The 19,543-nt window shown below is 33.7% G+C and overlaps 2 protein-coding genes across 6 annotated transcripts in view; both read left to right on the top strand.

Annotated features, from left to right (window-relative positions):
* LOC125683318 (homeobox protein abdominal-B-like) overlaps window positions 1-19,543 on the top strand; it is a 136,486-nt gene that overhangs the window by 55,211 nt on the left and 61,732 nt on the right. The window lies entirely within an intron of this gene.
* LOC130047221 (uncharacterized) lies at window positions 8,225-10,514 on the top strand. Its single transcript, XM_056141828.1, has 4 exons — window positions 8,225-8,313; window positions 8,561-8,740; window positions 8,951-9,616; window positions 9,815-10,514. Exons 1-4 carry the CDS (start codon window positions 8,225-8,227, stop codon window positions 10,512-10,514), a joined length of 1,635 nt encoding a protein of 544 aa, XP_055997803.1.

Genomic DNA, 19,543 nt, shown 5'->3' with positions numbered 1-19,543 from the left:
AAAATCAAACACATAATAGATTACACAATATAGATGGAGACAGATTCCTGAATGCACGTTTTACGACAATGGTCTGATTATCAGTGTTTACGGTCTATTTCCGGGTGTTGTCTGTCAGAGAGAAGACTAACCCCAGGACAGTACACAGAAATATAAACACGGGCCATTAAGGTTTAATTGCATGATAAATATATGCCAATTGCCTTGTGGCGAGTAAGCATCCGACATACTGACTATAACTCTATCAAATCTTCTATATCTTCATATAATTAACTACATGTACTAACGATGACCTCAATTTCAAACTACTGATCACTAAGTCATGTGGACTATCAATTTTACGTAGCTTGTTCGAAACTGCAGAAGAATGTCTGAAAATCTTTTTTCCCAATCAAAGCAATTCCAACAAGCTGCATTTGCATTTAGATGAATTGCAGGTACTCTTTTGCTTATTAGATCCAGATGATTTCCCCCGAACCAGTGCCCTGTTCAATTATAAGGCAAGAGAAAAAATTTCGACACACATTAGACATTTTCTGTTCCTATTCAAAATCATCTGTAAGGAACATGTACAACAGCGATTGCAGAGTTTTAAAAATTACCGGAATGTTCTAATTCCAGAAAGCGGACAGTTCCATAAGCATCATAAATACACGGGGTTGTTTTTATAGCGTGGCGTTCCCCGGATAATCACTGAAGATTTCACCTCCGCTGTCACATCATTGTCAAGACGGAGAGATTTCCCCCATCACATTTATGACTTCAGATGGAAATCAGACACCACCAACCCCTCCAAAACTCAAATAAAGGGAGAGAAAGTTACAAAACGCAGACATCTGCAACATCAAGATTTCCTTTTTCTGAAGCTTTGACGAAGATCGCCTTCGATTGAAGTGAAATGAACATAAGAAAGGACAAAGAAAACCACTTCTTTACAGCACATACTAAGATAAGCGTAGCCCCGTTGCATAATATTCATCACTTTTTACAACAACAAAAAATGTGGATTTCAAAAATTGACTGAAAGTTTAAACACACTCTATATCTCACGGGAGATAACTCACATTCTTCGGTTTACAAAAATGAGGAATCCCTACGTCATAGGGTTTCATATTGTAATTATATTTTTAATATTTAAGGGAAAAGCGTTTTACATCAAATAAATTTACTATTCACACTAGGCCATAAATTTGAATAAAATATTTTGATAAACAAATAAATCTAAGAAACTGTCATTTTAGTCGTGTTGACAAATGCTTCCTTTATATAACAACCATCCCAAGGGTTCCATTACTGTAAGGACAAAGACATGAACAGAGAAATAGATACATATATTCCTTGTGAATTTATTCTGTCCCGTCACTGCAGGTGAACACAATCAAATTACAGTTATTCCACAGGGATGTCATTCATCTTAATTCTTTGGTTTTATAGTCCATCATTGTCGGTCGGATGTAAATGCAATCACACACCTGTATTGAATATTACGTGTTTGCGACCATCCATCACGTGGGACATTGCCAATAGTCTGCGAGAGCCGCACTAGTGTGTACATCATCACATGACCAAAGCAAGTATTGGGCTTTATACCTGTATAAATCATCTGACCATCAGGACCATGCTAACACACTCTACCTTGCACTGTTTTACATTACACATATACAGTGAGCTTGTCCTGTAATAAATGTCAAACAGTTTGAGAAAGTGGGGTTTTTACATTGTATGCCTAAAACTTTCGGGAAATGGTGTATCATATACCTTGAGAAAACCTTTTCAAAGCATTTTAACTCTACTATGGTAATAATTATTTTGATAAGACACATACTTTCTTAAACATAGGGAAAGAAGATAAAAATATATCTTCGGTTACAACCAAATTCAATTATAAGAAAGTGTTGGTGAGAAGAAGGCATTTAGACGAAGATATTAAATTTTGTGTGAATGAATTCTGGGAAGAGTGCGAAATCCTGGCTCTGTCTCATTAATGAGTCCAGTTTATGACCGTCAGGCGGAATAAATGGGAATAAAACCTAGAGAATCCTAGAACTGATTGTCAGGGGAGGAGGGTGGTGGGGCTTAATGTCTGGCAAAAGTGTGACTGATTGACTTCTCCAATAGACCTTTAAATGGAACCCAGCGACATTGAGAGATGGAACTTTCGCACCGGTACACAAAATTGCACAATTTCTCTCCATTTTGATGCTTTTATGACCCTTTTTAAACGTCAGAGAAGCAAAAAAGTACTTTAATTTCCAAATTAAGTCCTCACTGGTTCTCAAAAAATATTTTCGATATTTCCGTCTTCGTTCCTCTGCCCAGTTCCTGCGACACTTCGTGATATTGGTTTAATGACTTTTACGAATGCCACGATGCACTCGCCAATGCTTTCATCTTTGTTTAAACCTAATTTCCACTCGTCTTTGCAAACTTTGGTAAATCAGACATCCTTTCCTTGTTTAATATCTTACTACCTTTATTTATATTTTACATGATTACATCCTTCTTATAATTAACATCTTGCAGATTAAAAATGGAACATATGAAAGTTTATTATAATCATTATGTTTCAAGTTGTCCATACATGCAGCGGAAGTCGCTCTATAAATTATTTTATAAACTTATTTATTTTTCGCTTGATGCCTTTCCATAGCATTGGGTCGTGAAGATGGTAGCCCATGTCAGCTGTAAATGCATATTTTGGTGGCAAAATTTAGTTCACTAAGTTTTACATATCTTTGTCTTCTACATAATGAAAGAGTAAACATGTATTGAAGTATGTTTATTTACAAAACTCTTAAATTGCACGGTGTAGAAAACGTCATTACATTAAATGGAAATTGGCTTTTTACGTAGACATAAATACAAATACTTCCATGTGATTTACAATGTATCACACACAAAAAATGGTTGGTTTTAATAAATGGCCATTCTTTTATGATTCAGATTGAAGATTGTGCGGAAATGCATGGGTAATGATTCCTGGTTTTGTTTGCAATGATGCCACAAATTGTGAAATATGAAAGTAATACAAAGCATGCAATTTTATGATACGTTTGGATGTCTGTGATTGGTGTTTTATTCACACTTGCACATACACAAAAACTGTGTGCGTGTGTGGTCGCATGCAAATTGCTTTGCTCTCGTATGTTATAGTCTATTGGTTTGATGATTTTTCCCAATCTAATTTTAGCAAAAATAAGCAACCAAACAGTTTTCTTTGTTGCATTAAAGTACCTCATATCTACAAACACATCGAACCTATCGTGGTAGCTCAGTAGTAGAGCGTTTGTCTCGTAACCGGGAGGTTGTGAGTTCGAGCCACACTCATTCCATGGCCGCGTCAAACCTAAGACGTAAACATAGTTAGTGATTGCTTCTTCGCCAAACGCTCGGAATTTAGAAGTGACAATCACGGGTCTTTCGGATATGATCATAAAAAACGGAGATTTCGTGTTCCACCAGGCATTGGCACGTTAAAGAATCCTCACTGCTACGGCCCCGAGTGCTAAAGTCTAGATTTGTGATACTTCACCTACAGCTGGTGTCATTTCAGTATGGGTAAAGAATCTTCGATATAACGTATTAAAAACATAATAAACCACATCAAAAGTTTAACGGTATTTGATTGAAAAGTCTCAAATTTAGCACAAATTCGATTGCTAGGCCGATCATGGCACACTGATAACTGAAAGATTATTGAGTGTGACGAAAAACATCAATCAATCAAGCACACTGAATTTGACTACAAATTACTCCGTTTACCTGAACAAGACATAGGGCTCATGGCGGATGTGACCGGTCGGCAGAGGATGCTTACTCCGTCTAGGCGCTTGATCCCACCTCTCGTATGTCCAGAGGTCCGTGTTTGCCCAACTCTTTATTTTGTATTCCTTATAGGAAAAGAGAATATAACGAGCAGTGATCAATCTCATAGCTCCTATAATCAATACAAAATAGATAGTTGGGCAAACACGGACCCCTGGATACACCGAAGGTGCGATCAGGTGCCTAGGAGGATTAAGCATCCCCTGTCGACCGGTCACACCCGCCGTGAGCCCTATATCTTGATCAGGTAAAACAGAGTTATGACATTGATCACTATTCATTATCTTTATCTTTCTAACTACTTAAACGACATTCATGTAATTAACGCACCGTAACAAGGAATGTAGCATATTTACAGCATAATGATAAACAACACAGCTGAATGAACTAAATGCGTAATGCAAATCTATCCAAAATAAAGGAACATATTTCTACTTAATATGTCATGTGTATAATTGTCTATTCGATGCGAAGAAGTTCTTTAAATTCATTTTCTCATTAACGTTTTTAAAACCACATATTTACATTTGTTGATGTCAAGTCTACCACGAACTCTTAGATACATATATACTCATCGGCGCTGATGGGAATGAACTGTGACGTCACAATAAAGATTGTTTACCTGTGACTTTTTTTTTTTACACTTATATACCATTTTTAAGAATGGAAAATAACGCCAGTTGTAATATATATATAATAACGATAAATATTTGGGTTAGATGGGATGATCAATCGATTGAAGCACGCAGTAATTCTTGCATATCACACGCTTCCTTAAGAATTACGACAGTCTCCAATCGATTATTCATTCCATCTCCCTCCAAAATCAAATAGTCATTCCTTATTTCAGCTTAGTTGACGTTTGTTTACACCTCTGACAATCAGGCTGGACCGCCATTGTGGCTGATAACATGGTCAAGGTAACATCAATGAAAAATGAAGTGTCCAAGATTTGTTACCTATGAAGCAATCCCTAGAATTAATATGGCGGTAAAACTGATTGATATCTGGTTGATGATGATAACGCACTTTCATAGTCACCATTACTAACACCCATCACACCGACTTTCACAGTGTTTTATTCCTATCAAGATTGAATTCACCACCGATTCATGACAAATAATGAATCACACGAATTGGCTTAAGAAGGAAATCTTGGATTTCGAATTCTTAGCAAAACCAGTGTGTTGTATTTCTCAAAGTCTTATTACTTGTTGAATCGAAAATAATGTAGGATCAATTCAGGGTAACAGAAGAAAAAACCAACTGGGGAGAACAATATTTTGGGACAAAGATCACATTTTGATATCAACTTTCATTTTTGTTTTTGCCATATATATATGTTTGTATTTTTCATACTTACCATTTCAACCCAAACTTTATCATTTGCAATCCTGAAATTAACCCTCAAATTTGATCTAAAGAGTGTGTTCCCGATTTTGGCATGAAATTTGGCCATGAAGTCTTTCAGGACAGGCCTGTCCCTAAATGGAGTTATTGTATTTTGATGAATATTAAAAACAATTTACTCATACCCTGAGGTCGAAATTCACAACAACAAAAACCTGCAGAAATTCATTGGTTTTGACAACCTGGTTTATATTCCTGAACTTGGTATAGCTCCGTAAGCTACCTCGTTATCGCTGTTTACCAGATTCTCTATTTGTCACGGTTCGAATCCGCCTTACGTCACACTTTTTTTTTTCATTTCGCCTTATCAACACCTTTTGTTTATTTGCATAATAATAGGTATATTTTCCTTCAATAATCTATTTAAAATGCATGTTCATATGTTGTTTTACGTTCTATTCGAGAAAAAAAACTTACTCATATAAAGACATGCCCAGCTGCAGGTAAAGTGGCTCTGAAGACTGCAGCAGTGTGGGTTCTTTATCTTGTCAACACCTACTGCTACACAAGACCTTCGTTGGTAAGGTTACAGGTATATCCAAAACGGCCCTTGTTTTTAATTTCTTATGCTGGGCGCTTTGACTACTTGGTCACTATTTATGGTAAACGTTTTAGATTTTACGCGGTGTCTGCTGGGATCAAGAATTGAATGCGGGACCACCCCGTAGCAAAACAAGCGCCCTAACCACTAGGCTTCCGCGACTGACAAAGAACGCATGGCCCCATATTGTGCTAGACGATTCGTTTTGGAAAAAGGTCATGTAGGTTATACCTTCCCAATCACTATTCAATGATACATGCATCAAGATAAATAATAAGAAATTTTTTCATAATTAATGAGAAACGAAATTTAGAAAAGAAACTTGGGATCAGTTGTGAACATAATACGATAGGAAGCTATCAATTTTAAGTAATCATATTTCATATGTAATAAATTGATGATGTAGTATTTGTAATCATGATATAATTTTGATGGATTATCAAATTAAACAATCCACCATAGTCATTTAAAAACTTGATACTGCTGTCACCTTGAATTTTACATTGAAAACTGTGAAATGAACATGTATTAAATTATTTTTGAAAGAAATTATCTTTTCTTTTATTTTTATTAGTTGCATAAATTTTCTGTGAAACAAATCAATCTTTTACCGTCGATATTTTAAGAACTTTTTAAAAATTTCTATTAAGGGTGGGTATCGCTTCCAAAATGTTGCAAGTGCAAAACGATCGGCTCCTAATCATTTACCAGTCATGTGAATTTTATCTATTTCACTTTAATCATTATTTAACAATAAACATTTAATTTGTTAAATTAATAATAAATTTGATGATAATAATAACAAATGACGATATGAATATATAATAATGAATTTGTCAAGCATTTGATTTAAATCATTTAAAAATCGTTCAATTTCTTTTCATAACACACCGAATACCTTCAATGAAAGTCCTAAGTATTCTAAATAAAAGGCGTGACTTCCTTTTGGCGTGATTCCCAGACACAGCAATAGTTAATAATTACTGTCAAAGCTAATGATAATGCTTGATCTAAATTATTCAAAGATCAGTAGAAGGTGACAGGTGTAATGTTTTATTTAATTTCCCTGTATGTTAACGCATTTTCATGCATTATAATGAACGATTTAACAATGATGATAATAATAGCCTTCATTTATTCAGGATCACATGAATTAGCATACCAGTTGTTTTAATTGTGGTCCTGCATTAAAACATACACAAACATAAATTAGTTTTTAAAAAATCAATATCTACATATGAATACACTGTATCACTATAAATAGATCAGAATTAATTTTCGCAATGATCAGTAAAAATATAGGTAAACAGATCAAAAGGAAACACGACGTTAGTAAAGCTTTAGCGCTTTCATTTCAAATTCTATAGCAAGAGTTATATATATATATATATATATATATATATATATATATATGTGTGTGTGTGTGTGTGTGTGTGTGTGTGTGTGTGTGTGTGTGTGTGTGTGTATAATCTGTCATTTTACATAGATTGTATAGCATGCACTATCATCATATGCATCTTAGTTTGCATTTTGTTTTCTCCGAAAACAACTATATAAACAGTATGAGGAATGTTCCTTAAAATAATTTTTTGTTGTTGATAATTTACACATTTCTTTAATCTCTGATACCCTATTGACTAAAACTGATTCTAGTTTTGAAACAATCGTCATTTTAGCGTTTTTATAAGAAATTCCAATTAAACAGACCTTATAAAACACAACAGGAGGTCTAATAGCACACATATATGAAGCTTGATATTTTCTTAGACTAACTTGTACTCATTGTAGTGTTTTGATAATATAGCACAACTGAAGGCCATGAACACGTGTCAAAAAGATAAAGTAGCGCTTACATAGTTTACTATCCCCATACAACAGAAAGGAGAACGCTTACATTGTTTACTATCCTCATACAACAGAAAAGTGAATACTATAAGTGTTTTTATTATCCCCATACAGCAGAAAGGTGAGCGCTGTCATTGTTTACTATCCTCATACAACAAAAGATGAACACTAGTTTACTATTCTCATACAACAGAAAGGTGAGCGCTATCATTGTTTACTATCCTCATACAACAGAAACAGAATGACGAACACTAGTTTACTATCTCCATACAACAGAAAGGCGAGCGCTATCATTGTTTACTATCTCCATACAACAGAAAGGTGAACACTCGTTTAATATCCCCATACAACAGAAATATGAGCGCCATCATTGTTTACTATTCCCATACAACAGAAAGGCGATCGCTGTAAGTGTTTACTATCCTCATAAAACAGAAAGGTTAACGGTTACATTGTTTACTATCCCCATACAACAGAAAGGTGGACGCTATAATTGTTTACTATCCTCATAAAACAGAAAGGTGAAAATTATCATTGTTTACTATCCTCATACAACAGAAAAGAGAACGCTATCATTGTTTATTATCCCCAAACAACAGAGGGATGGAAGTTATCGATGCTTACAATTCCCATTCCATAGAAAGGCGGGCGTTTTCCTCTCCTTACACAACAGAGAATCAGAAACATTTAGCGTTTGCTGTACTTACACAACAGAGAATCAGACACATTTAGCGTTTGCTGTACTTACACAACAGAGAATCAGACACCTTTAGTGATTACTGTACTGACACAACAGAGAATCAGACACATTTAGTGTTTACTTACACAACAGAGAATCAGACACATTTAGTGATTACTGTAACAGGGAATCAGACACATTTAATGATTACTGTAACAGAGAATCAGAGACATTTAGTGTTTACTGTACTTACACAACAGAGAATCAGACACATTTAGTGTTTACTTACACAACAGAGAATCAGACACATTTAGTGATTACTGTAACAGAGAATCAGACACATTTAGTGATTACTGTAACAGAGAATCAGACACATCTAGTGATTACTGTAACAGAGAATCAGACACCTTTAGTGATTACTGTAACAGAGAATCATACACGTTTAGTGTTTATTGTAACAGAGAATCAGACACATTTAGTGTTTACTGTACTAACACAACAGAGAATCAGACACATTTAGTGTTTACTGTACTAACACAACAGAGAATCAGACACATTTAGTGATTACTGTAACAGAGAATCAGACACATTTAGTGTTTATTGTAACAGAGAATCAGACACATTTAGTGTTTACTGTACTTACACAACAGAGAATCAGACACATTTAGTGTTTACTGTAACAGAGAATCAGACACATTTAGTGATTACTTACACAACAGAGAATCAGACACATTTAGTGTTTACTGTAACAGAGAATCAGACACATTGAGTGATTACCTACACAACAGAGAATCAGACACATTTAGTGTTTACTGTAACAGAGAATCAGACACGTTTAGTGTTTATTGTAACAGAGAATCAGACACATTTAGTGCTTACTGTAACAGAGAATCAGACACCTTTAGTGATTACTGTAACAGAAAATCATACACGTTTAGTGTTTATTGTAACAGAGAATCAGACACATTTAGTGTTTACTGTAACAGAGAATCAGACACATTTAGTGTTTACTGTAACAGAGAATCAGACACATTTAGTGTTTACTGTAACAGAGAATCAGACACATTTAGTGATTACTGTAACAGAGAATCAGACACATTTAGTGATTACTTACACAACAGAGAATCAAACACATTTAGTGTTTACTGTAACAGAGAATCAGACACATTTAGTGATTACTGTAAAAGAGAATCAGACACATTTAGTGTTTACTGTAACAGAGAATCAGACACATTTAGTGATTACTGTACTTACACAACAGAGAATCAGACACATTTAGTGTTTACTTACACAACAGAGAATCAGACGCATTTAGTGTTTACTGTACTTACACAACAGAGAATCAGACACATTTAGTGTTTACTGTCACAGAGAATCAGACACATTTAGTGATTACTTACACAACAGAGAATCAGACACATTTAGTGTTCACTGTAACAGAGAATCAGACACATTTAGTGATTACTGTAACAGAGAATCAGACACATTTAATGATTACTGTACTTACACAACAGAGAATCAGACACATTTAGTGTTTATTGTAACAGAGAATCAGACACATTTAGTGTTTACTGTAACAGAGAATCAAACACATTTAGTCATTACTGTAACAGAGAATCAGACACATTTAGTGATTACTTACACAACAGAGAATCAGACACATTTAGTGTTTACTGTAACAGAGAATCAGAAACGTTTAGTGTTTATTGTAACAGAGAATTAGACACATTTAGTGCTTACTGTAACAGAGAATCAGACACCTTTAGTGATTACTGTAACAGAGAATCATACACGTTTAGTGTTTATTGTAACAGAGAATCAGACACATTTAGTGTTTACTGTAACAGAGAATCAGACACATTTAGTGTTTACTGTAACAGAGAATCAGACACATTTAGTGTTTACTGTAACAGAAAATCAGACACATTTAGTGATTACTGTAACAGAGAATCAGACACCTTTAGTGTTTACTGTAACAGAGAATCAGACACATTTAGTGATTACTGTACTGGCACAACAGAGAATCAGACACATTTAGTGTTTACTTACACAACAGAGAATCAGACACATTTAGTGATTACTGTAACAGGGAATCAGACACATTTAGTGATTACTGTAAAAGAGAATCAAACACATTTAGTGTTTACTGTAACAGAGAATCAGACACATTTAGTGATTACTGTACTTACACAACAGAGAATCAGACACATTTAGTGTTTACTTACACAACAGAGAATCAGACACATTTAGTGATTACTGTAACAGGGAATCAGACACATTTAGTGATTACTGTAACAGAGAATCAGACACATTGAGTGATTACTGTTCTTACACAACAGGGAGGTTATCAGTGTGTATCCCCCATTACACATTATTCCTGTGTTAGTTGCGTCAGTCATGTGTACAAAACGTGTTCGCTTGATTTCTGACCTCTTTGATTGATGGTATTTTCAAGTTGAAATATTTAGGTTCAATGTCACCGCTATGCAGAGTCATTCCTTATACTGTAATACATTTATTCACACAGAATCAATAGATAACTTATGGTGAACAGTGAGTGTTTGCAAATTTAGTTCGCGTGGTGTACATTCGTATATGTACAAGTTTTACCATGCATTTAAATTTTAACTTACAACATCCTTTAAATGCAAAATAAGTGCAATCTAACAAAATGAATATGATGGTATTCCATTTGATGTAAATGGCGACCTACTTACAACTACGATATGCAGAACGTTCTACAGATATTGCACATTATGAAATTTATGTGATATGTATTTCTCCATATAATATAGTATAGTATAATTGTTATGAATAAAGAATGCGTCATATTGTACACTATAGCAATGTATTATACTACAGCGCAGTGTCATAAAAGTCAGAAATATACAAAATATCAAATAAAGAATAGACTGACATAATTTTTATAAATACCATAAAGGACACAAAATCATGAGTAAGGCAAACATAGACCCCTGGAAGCACCAGAGATTGGATCAGGAGCCTAGGAGGAGTAAGCATTCCCTGTTGAATATATGCACGTATAGAAAAGAAAGTATAGGTGGGTATGTCTGTCATTAAACAGTGTTTCACCCCCACCCCACTTTTCAGTAATTGGTATTTGGTTTGGGAATGGCACCCCTCTTACATTTGATATATACAATCCAAACGTTTTTTAATGTACATCTACATGTATAAGCACAATTTTCTTTTGATAGCATTGCTTCTTTCAATGACCATAACATTACCACGCCGACCAAACATAAACCTACCGAGTGCATTGTGATTCCATTATTTACAATTTCTGGTGGACTTTATATATCTCGTCGGAAGATTATGATTATTACCTGAAAAATTTTTAAATATGAAATCAAAATAATGCAAAAGGTCAAAATTGTTACAGAATGTATTGATAGGCTTTCATAGGATATGATATTCATTCACTTCGCCTTAACATCATTTTACATTACTTTCAAGAAAAGTTATGTTAAAGCTTCTTATTCTGATAATATATATATATTTAAATCCGAAAAGCAAGTTTTCTTCAAATAATCAACATTCAAGATATATACATGTGTAGGTAATCGTGCATCATTTCTCCTCTTTGTTTTTCGGAGAAAAATGATTGGCATGATTTTCATGCGTGCTCCTTTTCGTTCGAAAATAATACTGATATCATACGAAAAATCACACATGCAAATATTTAAAAGATATTCGCATGATATTCATGCGAAACTCATATAATCTTGCTTTTTGGGGGGGGTATATTTTATCATATACATACATATAAAAACTCTCTGCGATCTTCATGCGATAATCGAGCAGTATTCTCATGAAAATGTTACAATGTTTATGCTTCATTGAACTGTGAAGAAATGGAGGAATAACAAAGCTTAAAATATTTTGATTATTTTCATGATTAAACATAAAACTGATAGATAAATCCAATATATAATTGATGTTCGCATTGCATTACCGATCACGTCTGAATGACTTCCCTACGAAATATTTAGTGAAAATCCATGTGAATATATCATGCGAATATCATGCGTCTCACTTTTCGTCTTCTTCTCATGAGAAATATAAGCGTGAAATTGCAAATTCATATGAGAATCATGCGAGGCACTGTTCACTGTACAGCAGGTGTTCTCAGTGTATCCTTCTCAATGGTATTTCATTGTTTGAAGATGTTTTTGGTTTTGAACGACCTCATTTACCATACCACCTTTTTTGTTAAAAATATTTTTGGACTTTCCCAACACGTCTCTAAAATCTGCTGAAGTATCTTATCATTGTCTAGTGAATTTATTTTGCTATAGTTTAGATCGGTGTCGATTTCTGTGGTGGCGTCTGAGACGTCGGGTATGTGCGTACGCATTACGCAAAACTATTTCCTTTACTGTGCTTGCAACTTTTATTGAATATTTTGTTATGAATCATCACAGTACATTTCTTTAACATTTCCTCTCTTTAATATAAATTGGTTTTACATGTATGCTACAAATTAAACACTTTGGTTATATAATATATCTCCTTCCGTAGGACAGTTTTTCTTTCATATCGTAAGTTCCGGTGGAATCTCGAGTCCGACATAGCTGTTATCTGTTGATTGAAAACTGTATACTCGTTTGTGTAATGATACTAAATTTTTAAACATATCTCTATGGAAATGATTAAAGAAATGGTAGCACGTGTTCTAAATGTTTTTCAATTACAATGCCTGTAATTTACAAAGTAAAGATTTTTTCATTTGTGTGCAGCATTATGCACTTGTTGACGTCATTAGCTTTTTATTTTTAGACATTATGTTAAAAACTATTTCATGGCATTCAAGTTAATTGTCTATGAAAATGAAATTGAAACATGCTTTTGAGGATTCTCCCAGGAATCTCAAGTAACATTATGTTTTGCAATAATATCCTACATAAATTCTGGCGGGTCCTTTTTTCTTGTAAAAGTGTTTTGTAAATTCTGTTATAAACAAGGTAATTGCTGTTTTCAATGGGATATTCGAAATGAATGCAATGCGTTGTTTCATTTTCATCAATAATAACGAAAAGGTTATTTTCAATGAACTATCACTGCTATGGCATCCATAAAACTATAATGCACTGCAAAGTGTACTTTGTATGAGATCATATGGTACATTGTAAATTGTTATTGAATTTTTTAATTATAGACTCTGTTCTGATGACTGGCCTACTCAAAATTAATAAATATCGTTCATTTTTTTATATTTTGTAAAGTCTCTGAAAAATACACATGTACTCTTTATAAAGATTGATTTAACTTGCTGTCCCATTCCTTCAAAAGAAATACTTCTATTGATCTTGCTTGAAAACGTAAGTTTGTATACATTTTTATAACAAACGTTATAGCGCATCAATTGTAGGAAATGTGATGCCGCTTACTTGCTTGGGATAGTTTATATCAAATGTTGAAGTTTAATTTTTAAATGTATGTACATTGAAGAAAAGACTAAAGTTTGGAGCAGCGTAAATGTAATTTTTGCCATTTGATATCTTGTGTGGAACCAAATCTGTGAATGTTGTAGAATTCAAATTAATTAATTCTTTTATACTTAAACAGCTGTAAAAGGTATTTATATGCAAAATGAAATTGTGACTGATACGGCGGAAAAAATTTAGCATATGTTTCAGAACATTAAAAAATACAAATGAAGGGCTAACCGGAAAACAGGAATCTTGTTCACACCAGTTTCCACCACAATTAACAAACGCAAGGATGAAATTAAATGAACGAATATGTCAATTAATAGCTATGTCATTTGTAAAGGTATATGGTAAGCCTTCATTAAAGAACATAGAAATCCTAGTAATTACAAGTGAGGAGATGTACAGTTATTATCTAAAATCAATAAAAATACCAGCATCTCTGCTACAAACTCGTCAAAGTCAGCTTTCGCATTCTGTCATTCCGTCCCAGCGTTGTTTCTTTAATTATGTAACACACAACCGACATGCTGGCAGAATTATCTAATCCTTACGAAGAATAAACTCCATAAATTACTCTGTTTACCTTATCAAGATATAGGGCTCACGGCGGATGTGACTGGTGAAAAGGGGATACTTACTCCTCGCAGTCAACTGACCCCATCTCTGGTATATCCTAAGGTCCCTGTTTGCCCTTCTCCTTTATAGGATTTATGAGATTGCGCACGTCGTTATTCTCACTTGTTCATACAAAACTAAAACGTTAATATAAAGATAGGGATAAAGAATTACTACTGGAATCTCATATTGTGTAAGATTACAATGCTTTTAACTTAAGAATTAGCAAAACCTTATTTGATATATTATGTATTAGTCTGAATCCTTTTCCATGATAAAATATTCTAGACTAGTGACATATTCAATAAAAAAAATTATCTATCTAACAAATAAGGACAAATTTGGTTGATGATTAATGAAGACAAACCAGTAATTGTCAAATTGAGTGAATATTTAGTGCAAACTTTCAGAAAAAGAAGTGATGCTTTAAAACTACAAAAATCATTATAGTTTATCATTCATATATTGGTATAATACTGATACTGTCCATTTACTTGTATATATACATGATTACCAATTCATATATGTATGTACTTGTTTCCCCAACATGCTGCATTCACATGCAGTTTGCAGTCTATGTAACCTGTAGTTAATGTTGTAAACTTTCTTTCTTTTTTGAATTTCCTTCTTTATAAACTGTCTTACTGTTATGCCCTCTGGGCCCAAAACTGGAATAAACTTATCTTATCTTATCTATGGTATCATTTTGTGCCGTTGAGGCAAACACATAAGGTGAAAATAACTAACAGTGGCCGATCTCATAAAGCCTATAAGGAATACAGAATAGAGGGATGAGCAAACACGGACCCGTGGAGGGATCAGGTGCCTAGAAGGCGTAAATATCCCCTTTTGACCGGACACATCCGCCATGAGCCCTCTATCTGGATCATCTTAATGATGTAATCCGTAGTCTAAATCAGTATATAAAGAACGGTCTAACAATTGGTATGAATCAAGTCAGACAGCATTCCACCTACAAATAATAACATATAGATCATTATAACAACCGTAGAGTTTGCGAAATACCACCTTTAAGGAGGCCGTGTGAACCCCCTGTAGCATCAATTTATTTGTCGGTATCGTGAAGTGTGAAGATAACGAATAGTGATCAATCTCATAACTCCCACAAGGAATACAAAATAAAGAGTTTGGCAAACACGGACCCTTGGACATACCAGAGGTGGGATCAAGTGCCAAGGATGAGTAAGCATCCCCTGTCGACCGGTCACATCTGCCGTGAGCCCTAATCTTGTCCAACCAGAGGTAGATGACTCTTCTCTCGAATATCTTGCATTTAGTTGGTAATTACATAGGTGCAGTTATGCAAGATAGCTATTGTATATCTAAATCTTTTATGCATTTTGACATACATGCATAAAATCTTTTAAGAATCGAAGATTATGTAGAAGTGTATGATTCTTTCAAAGGATTCATAGCAAATAGGGGTACCTTTACTCTAAGATTACAACTTCACGGTGCATTCATGGCCTTATTAGTATATTTGTGTTATGTGATTCAACAACTTCTCAGGTATTTGGACATAAAATAGAATATTTATCTTTCATAAAAAAAAGAACATACTTGTCAATGCAATGATTGAAGTTCCCTGTAAAATCTGGAGGTTAATGTCAATGGGCTTGCATTTTTAATTGAGCTCCTCAGGTTTCATCCGGAGCCATGATGCCAAAAACTTTACACTTTATTACTATAATAGCACTTTTAAGTGAATTCATTAAAAATATAAAAAAAGAAATATGACCCAAACAAGATCTTATCAGAAATGGCCATCTAAGGCTTTTTGCCTAAGTCGTTTTCAAGTAAACACGGACAGAAATGCCGACTCACCGTGGATTTGGTTGATCAAGTGATTTTATTATACCTCAGTGTTGCATTTGATAGTCTTTTAATGCTCAACATAATAACTTAATTGCAAAACTAGTATAAAAAAGTCAATAAAAGAGGGAAAGCATAGCGTGTATACTGTTAAATACACGGGTCTGAATACAATGAGAGGTAACGATATGAGAAAGGGCTAATTAGATAAATGTCATTTATAGAAGCACAATCTTGTATGTTCTTTGTTAATTACCTAATGTAGTTACCTGTTTAATCAATCACAGGTTGAATTCGAAGTCCATAAATAGCCTTATCTTGATCCTTTTTTCATTGCAATATGTATGAGCTTGTGTAATATATTGGTCTGATCTACATGTTTTATAGGCAATCATCAATAATCAGGAGGACTTCTCTTATCCATAGTTACATCCCCAGTCTAAATTTGATGAAGAAATTTTTATCAGGAGCTATAAATGGTTATGACATAATTTGGCCCTCCTGAACTGACGTTCAAGTAACGTTTACTTTATTGTGTCAAAACTATGGACATTTATGACTTGATAAATGTATGACTACTAACTGATTTTTGAAAATCTTGTGAAGACTGTGGACATTAGTATACCTTAGCAAAGATAAAGTGACTTCGTGGACAATGTACATCTGTCAAAGATACCCGCATCTATAATATTTATCAAGAGTAACGTTGTTACACGTATATATTTTTACAATTTAAAACATAGAACTAACTGACTTATTTAGGCGAAACACGAAGAGTCTAAAATATATGTGAAAATTATTGTAATTATTATCATGATTTTTTGTCACTGAAGAATTAAGTTTGAGGAAAATATATATCTCAAAAGTCAAAGATTTCATATTAATTCATTTATGGTCGTGTTCAATACATTTCTGTAGACTATAGTAACGTGCAGGTTTTGGGTAGTTTCAGTAAATATATTGTCATATATATATATACTATTATTATGATCATTTTTACATTTTTATAATTGTCATTATGATACATGTATGTGTGTGTTTAATGATAATATAACGAATAGTTTAAATTGCTTAAGTTTGTTCTGGTTTGTTGATCTTAAAAACTGTACATATGTTTAGAGGAACGATGTTTAATCCTTTGTCGTATAGGAACCCAATTGCACAAAACCCTCATCTAACAATTTTCAGAGTAATTACTAGTAAAGTTATACTGCACAACAGCGGATAATATGGGCCATGCTCGACATAATGGCAGCGTAACTACTATTTTGAGATAAATCAATCCAGGTTTGTCGTTTTTATTTCAGAAAATTCAGTCTCCATTTGATTCTTCAGCACCTTGCACGTAGCTAACACGTAGGTCCGGGGTCTGGACACTTTAATTGTAATGGAATCCGGTGTATATTGTCTCTTTGTGACGAATCAAATGATTGGCTGTCCAAACTGTAATGGCTGATGCGCGCGCCCGGATAAGTTGTTTGGCACTGAATGAAGGAAGACCTTTAATCAAGCAATAAAAAATAAGTGATATCTTTTCTCATACCTATGATTTATTACAAAAATAGGTATTCATTTACATAAATCTCATTACTTCACACTTTTATGGCCTTTTCCAATCAAGGTCTTTTGCGACGGGAATTGTAATTTTCAGCAGATTTTCACTATGATATTGAGAGTATAAATAGTGCTTAGATTTAGCCTTGATCAAATAATTGGCTTACTTTTCAGTTTTTATTGCTTTTGTAGTTTTTGGAGATGTAGGCTTCCAGCTTAACCACAGATTGCAATGACAGTTTTGTTGCAGTCTTCTGCAGCTGGTGCTATCCATTTATCCCAATGGAAATTTACACAATCTTTTTTCCTACTTGTAATGGTTTTGGGGGGAAGGGGATAAATTTAGCACGCAAAATTGTTTGTTTTCTTCTCAATAGTACATGGTTGATTGGGAAATAGGAGGGAAATATAAGGATAAATCTTAGCTCAAACACATGCATAAGTGTTAACGTGATGATAATTATGTATGGTAATCTACAGAAAGAAACAAATAACAAATTCTTTTATTTATTTATTTATTTTTATTATTTTTTGCAAATTAACTCCAGAATACAATTATATCAATATTTGTGTAACATGAATTCAATCTTATCTTTACTTCGCATCCTCTTGTTACAAACCTTTCAAGCTTAACACCTACATTATCGTTTTCGGTGTTTTATTTTCCAACGTTGTCGTAGTGATTAATTTTACAACCATTTTATAGCTTTTCGCGCATATATTCTTTGGACTGACCTCGTTACTAGAGAATTCTTTCGAAAAATATTTTAAAGTTAATCACAATGGGCATTTTTCTGAGGTATTGTTATCATGTGGGTTTTTTTTAAATGATGTAGTTTTCTAATATGACTCTACTTTATATTGTCAAAACTTTGCATATTGTATTAGAAAAAAACTAAAAACTGTTTTTGCATGTGCGTTTTTTGAGAATAGTCGTGAAAGCCAGCCTTTATACGATATGAATGGACCCTATAATGATATGCAATATAAGATTAATACATGTATGTTTGATCATCGAAAGTGGTTTGCTTTAGATCTCATCAGTTAGATATGGATCAACTTACACTTTCGATTTAAATATGCATGTAAACCTCAGAACAAAAATACTCTAGAATGGAAATTGGATTCAATTATAAACATTTCAAGCCAAACAGAAAATTGGTTTATACATGTAATGTTAATTATTTGCATTACCGAACAATTCACAATCTCCAAAAATGAGATGGAGCAATAAGAAAAGGGAAATGTGAGAAGACCAGCACCTTTTGTCTTTGAACGAAACATTTGTTCATTAGGACTGACGTGTCACCACAATGGTAATTCTTTGTGAATAATAACGGATAACCTAGTTCCGTAGAATGGACCAGTTTATTTTTAGCGTTCTACAACACATCCTGAAAACCAGAGTCAGCGAGTCTGAGGAAGCACACTATTTGATTTAGATTGGTTACGGAAATTCTGAAAAAATGACAGAACGTGCTTCTAAGCAGAGAATTCTTAAAAATAACAAAAGTAAGACTGGCATTGTATGTCAGATGACTGGTTATGTTTAGAATAATACCACAGGGCAATTCTAACATCACATGTTCAAAGAAATCGCAATCTCGGAAACAGAATGCATGTAAAATCAGAGAATGGATGACTTAAATAGAATTGCATTACAACTTCCGTAGGTCTTATGGATTTTCCTGTATTCATCAAATTTCATTTTTACGTCATAGATAGACAAAGTGAATATAACGAACAACGATCAATCTGATAAATTTTATTAAGACTATAAAATTA

The sequence above is a fragment of the Ostrea edulis genome, chromosome 6 (genome assembly GCF_947568905.1).
Source record: "Ostrea edulis chromosome 6, xbOstEdul1.1, whole genome shotgun sequence".
Taxonomy (NCBI): domain Eukaryota; kingdom Metazoa; phylum Mollusca; class Bivalvia; order Ostreida; family Ostreidae; genus Ostrea; species Ostrea edulis.
This window is presented reverse-complemented; position numbering and strand designations above follow the sequence as displayed.

Excerpts from the sequence above, each read along its gene's own strand:
- LOC130047221 (XM_056141828.1), top strand. The coding sequence starts at position 8,225 with ATGGAAGTTATCGATGCTTACAATTCCCATTCCATAGAAAGGCGGGCG. Across the intron at positions 8,314-8,560 it reads GAGAATCAGAAACATTTAGC|AGAATCAGACACATTTAGTG; the intron begins GTTTGCTGTACT and ends CTTACACAACAG. Across the intron at positions 8,741-8,950 it reads TGTAACAGAGAATCATACAC|AGAATCAGACACATTTAGTG; the intron begins GTTTAGTGTTTA and ends CTTACACAACAG.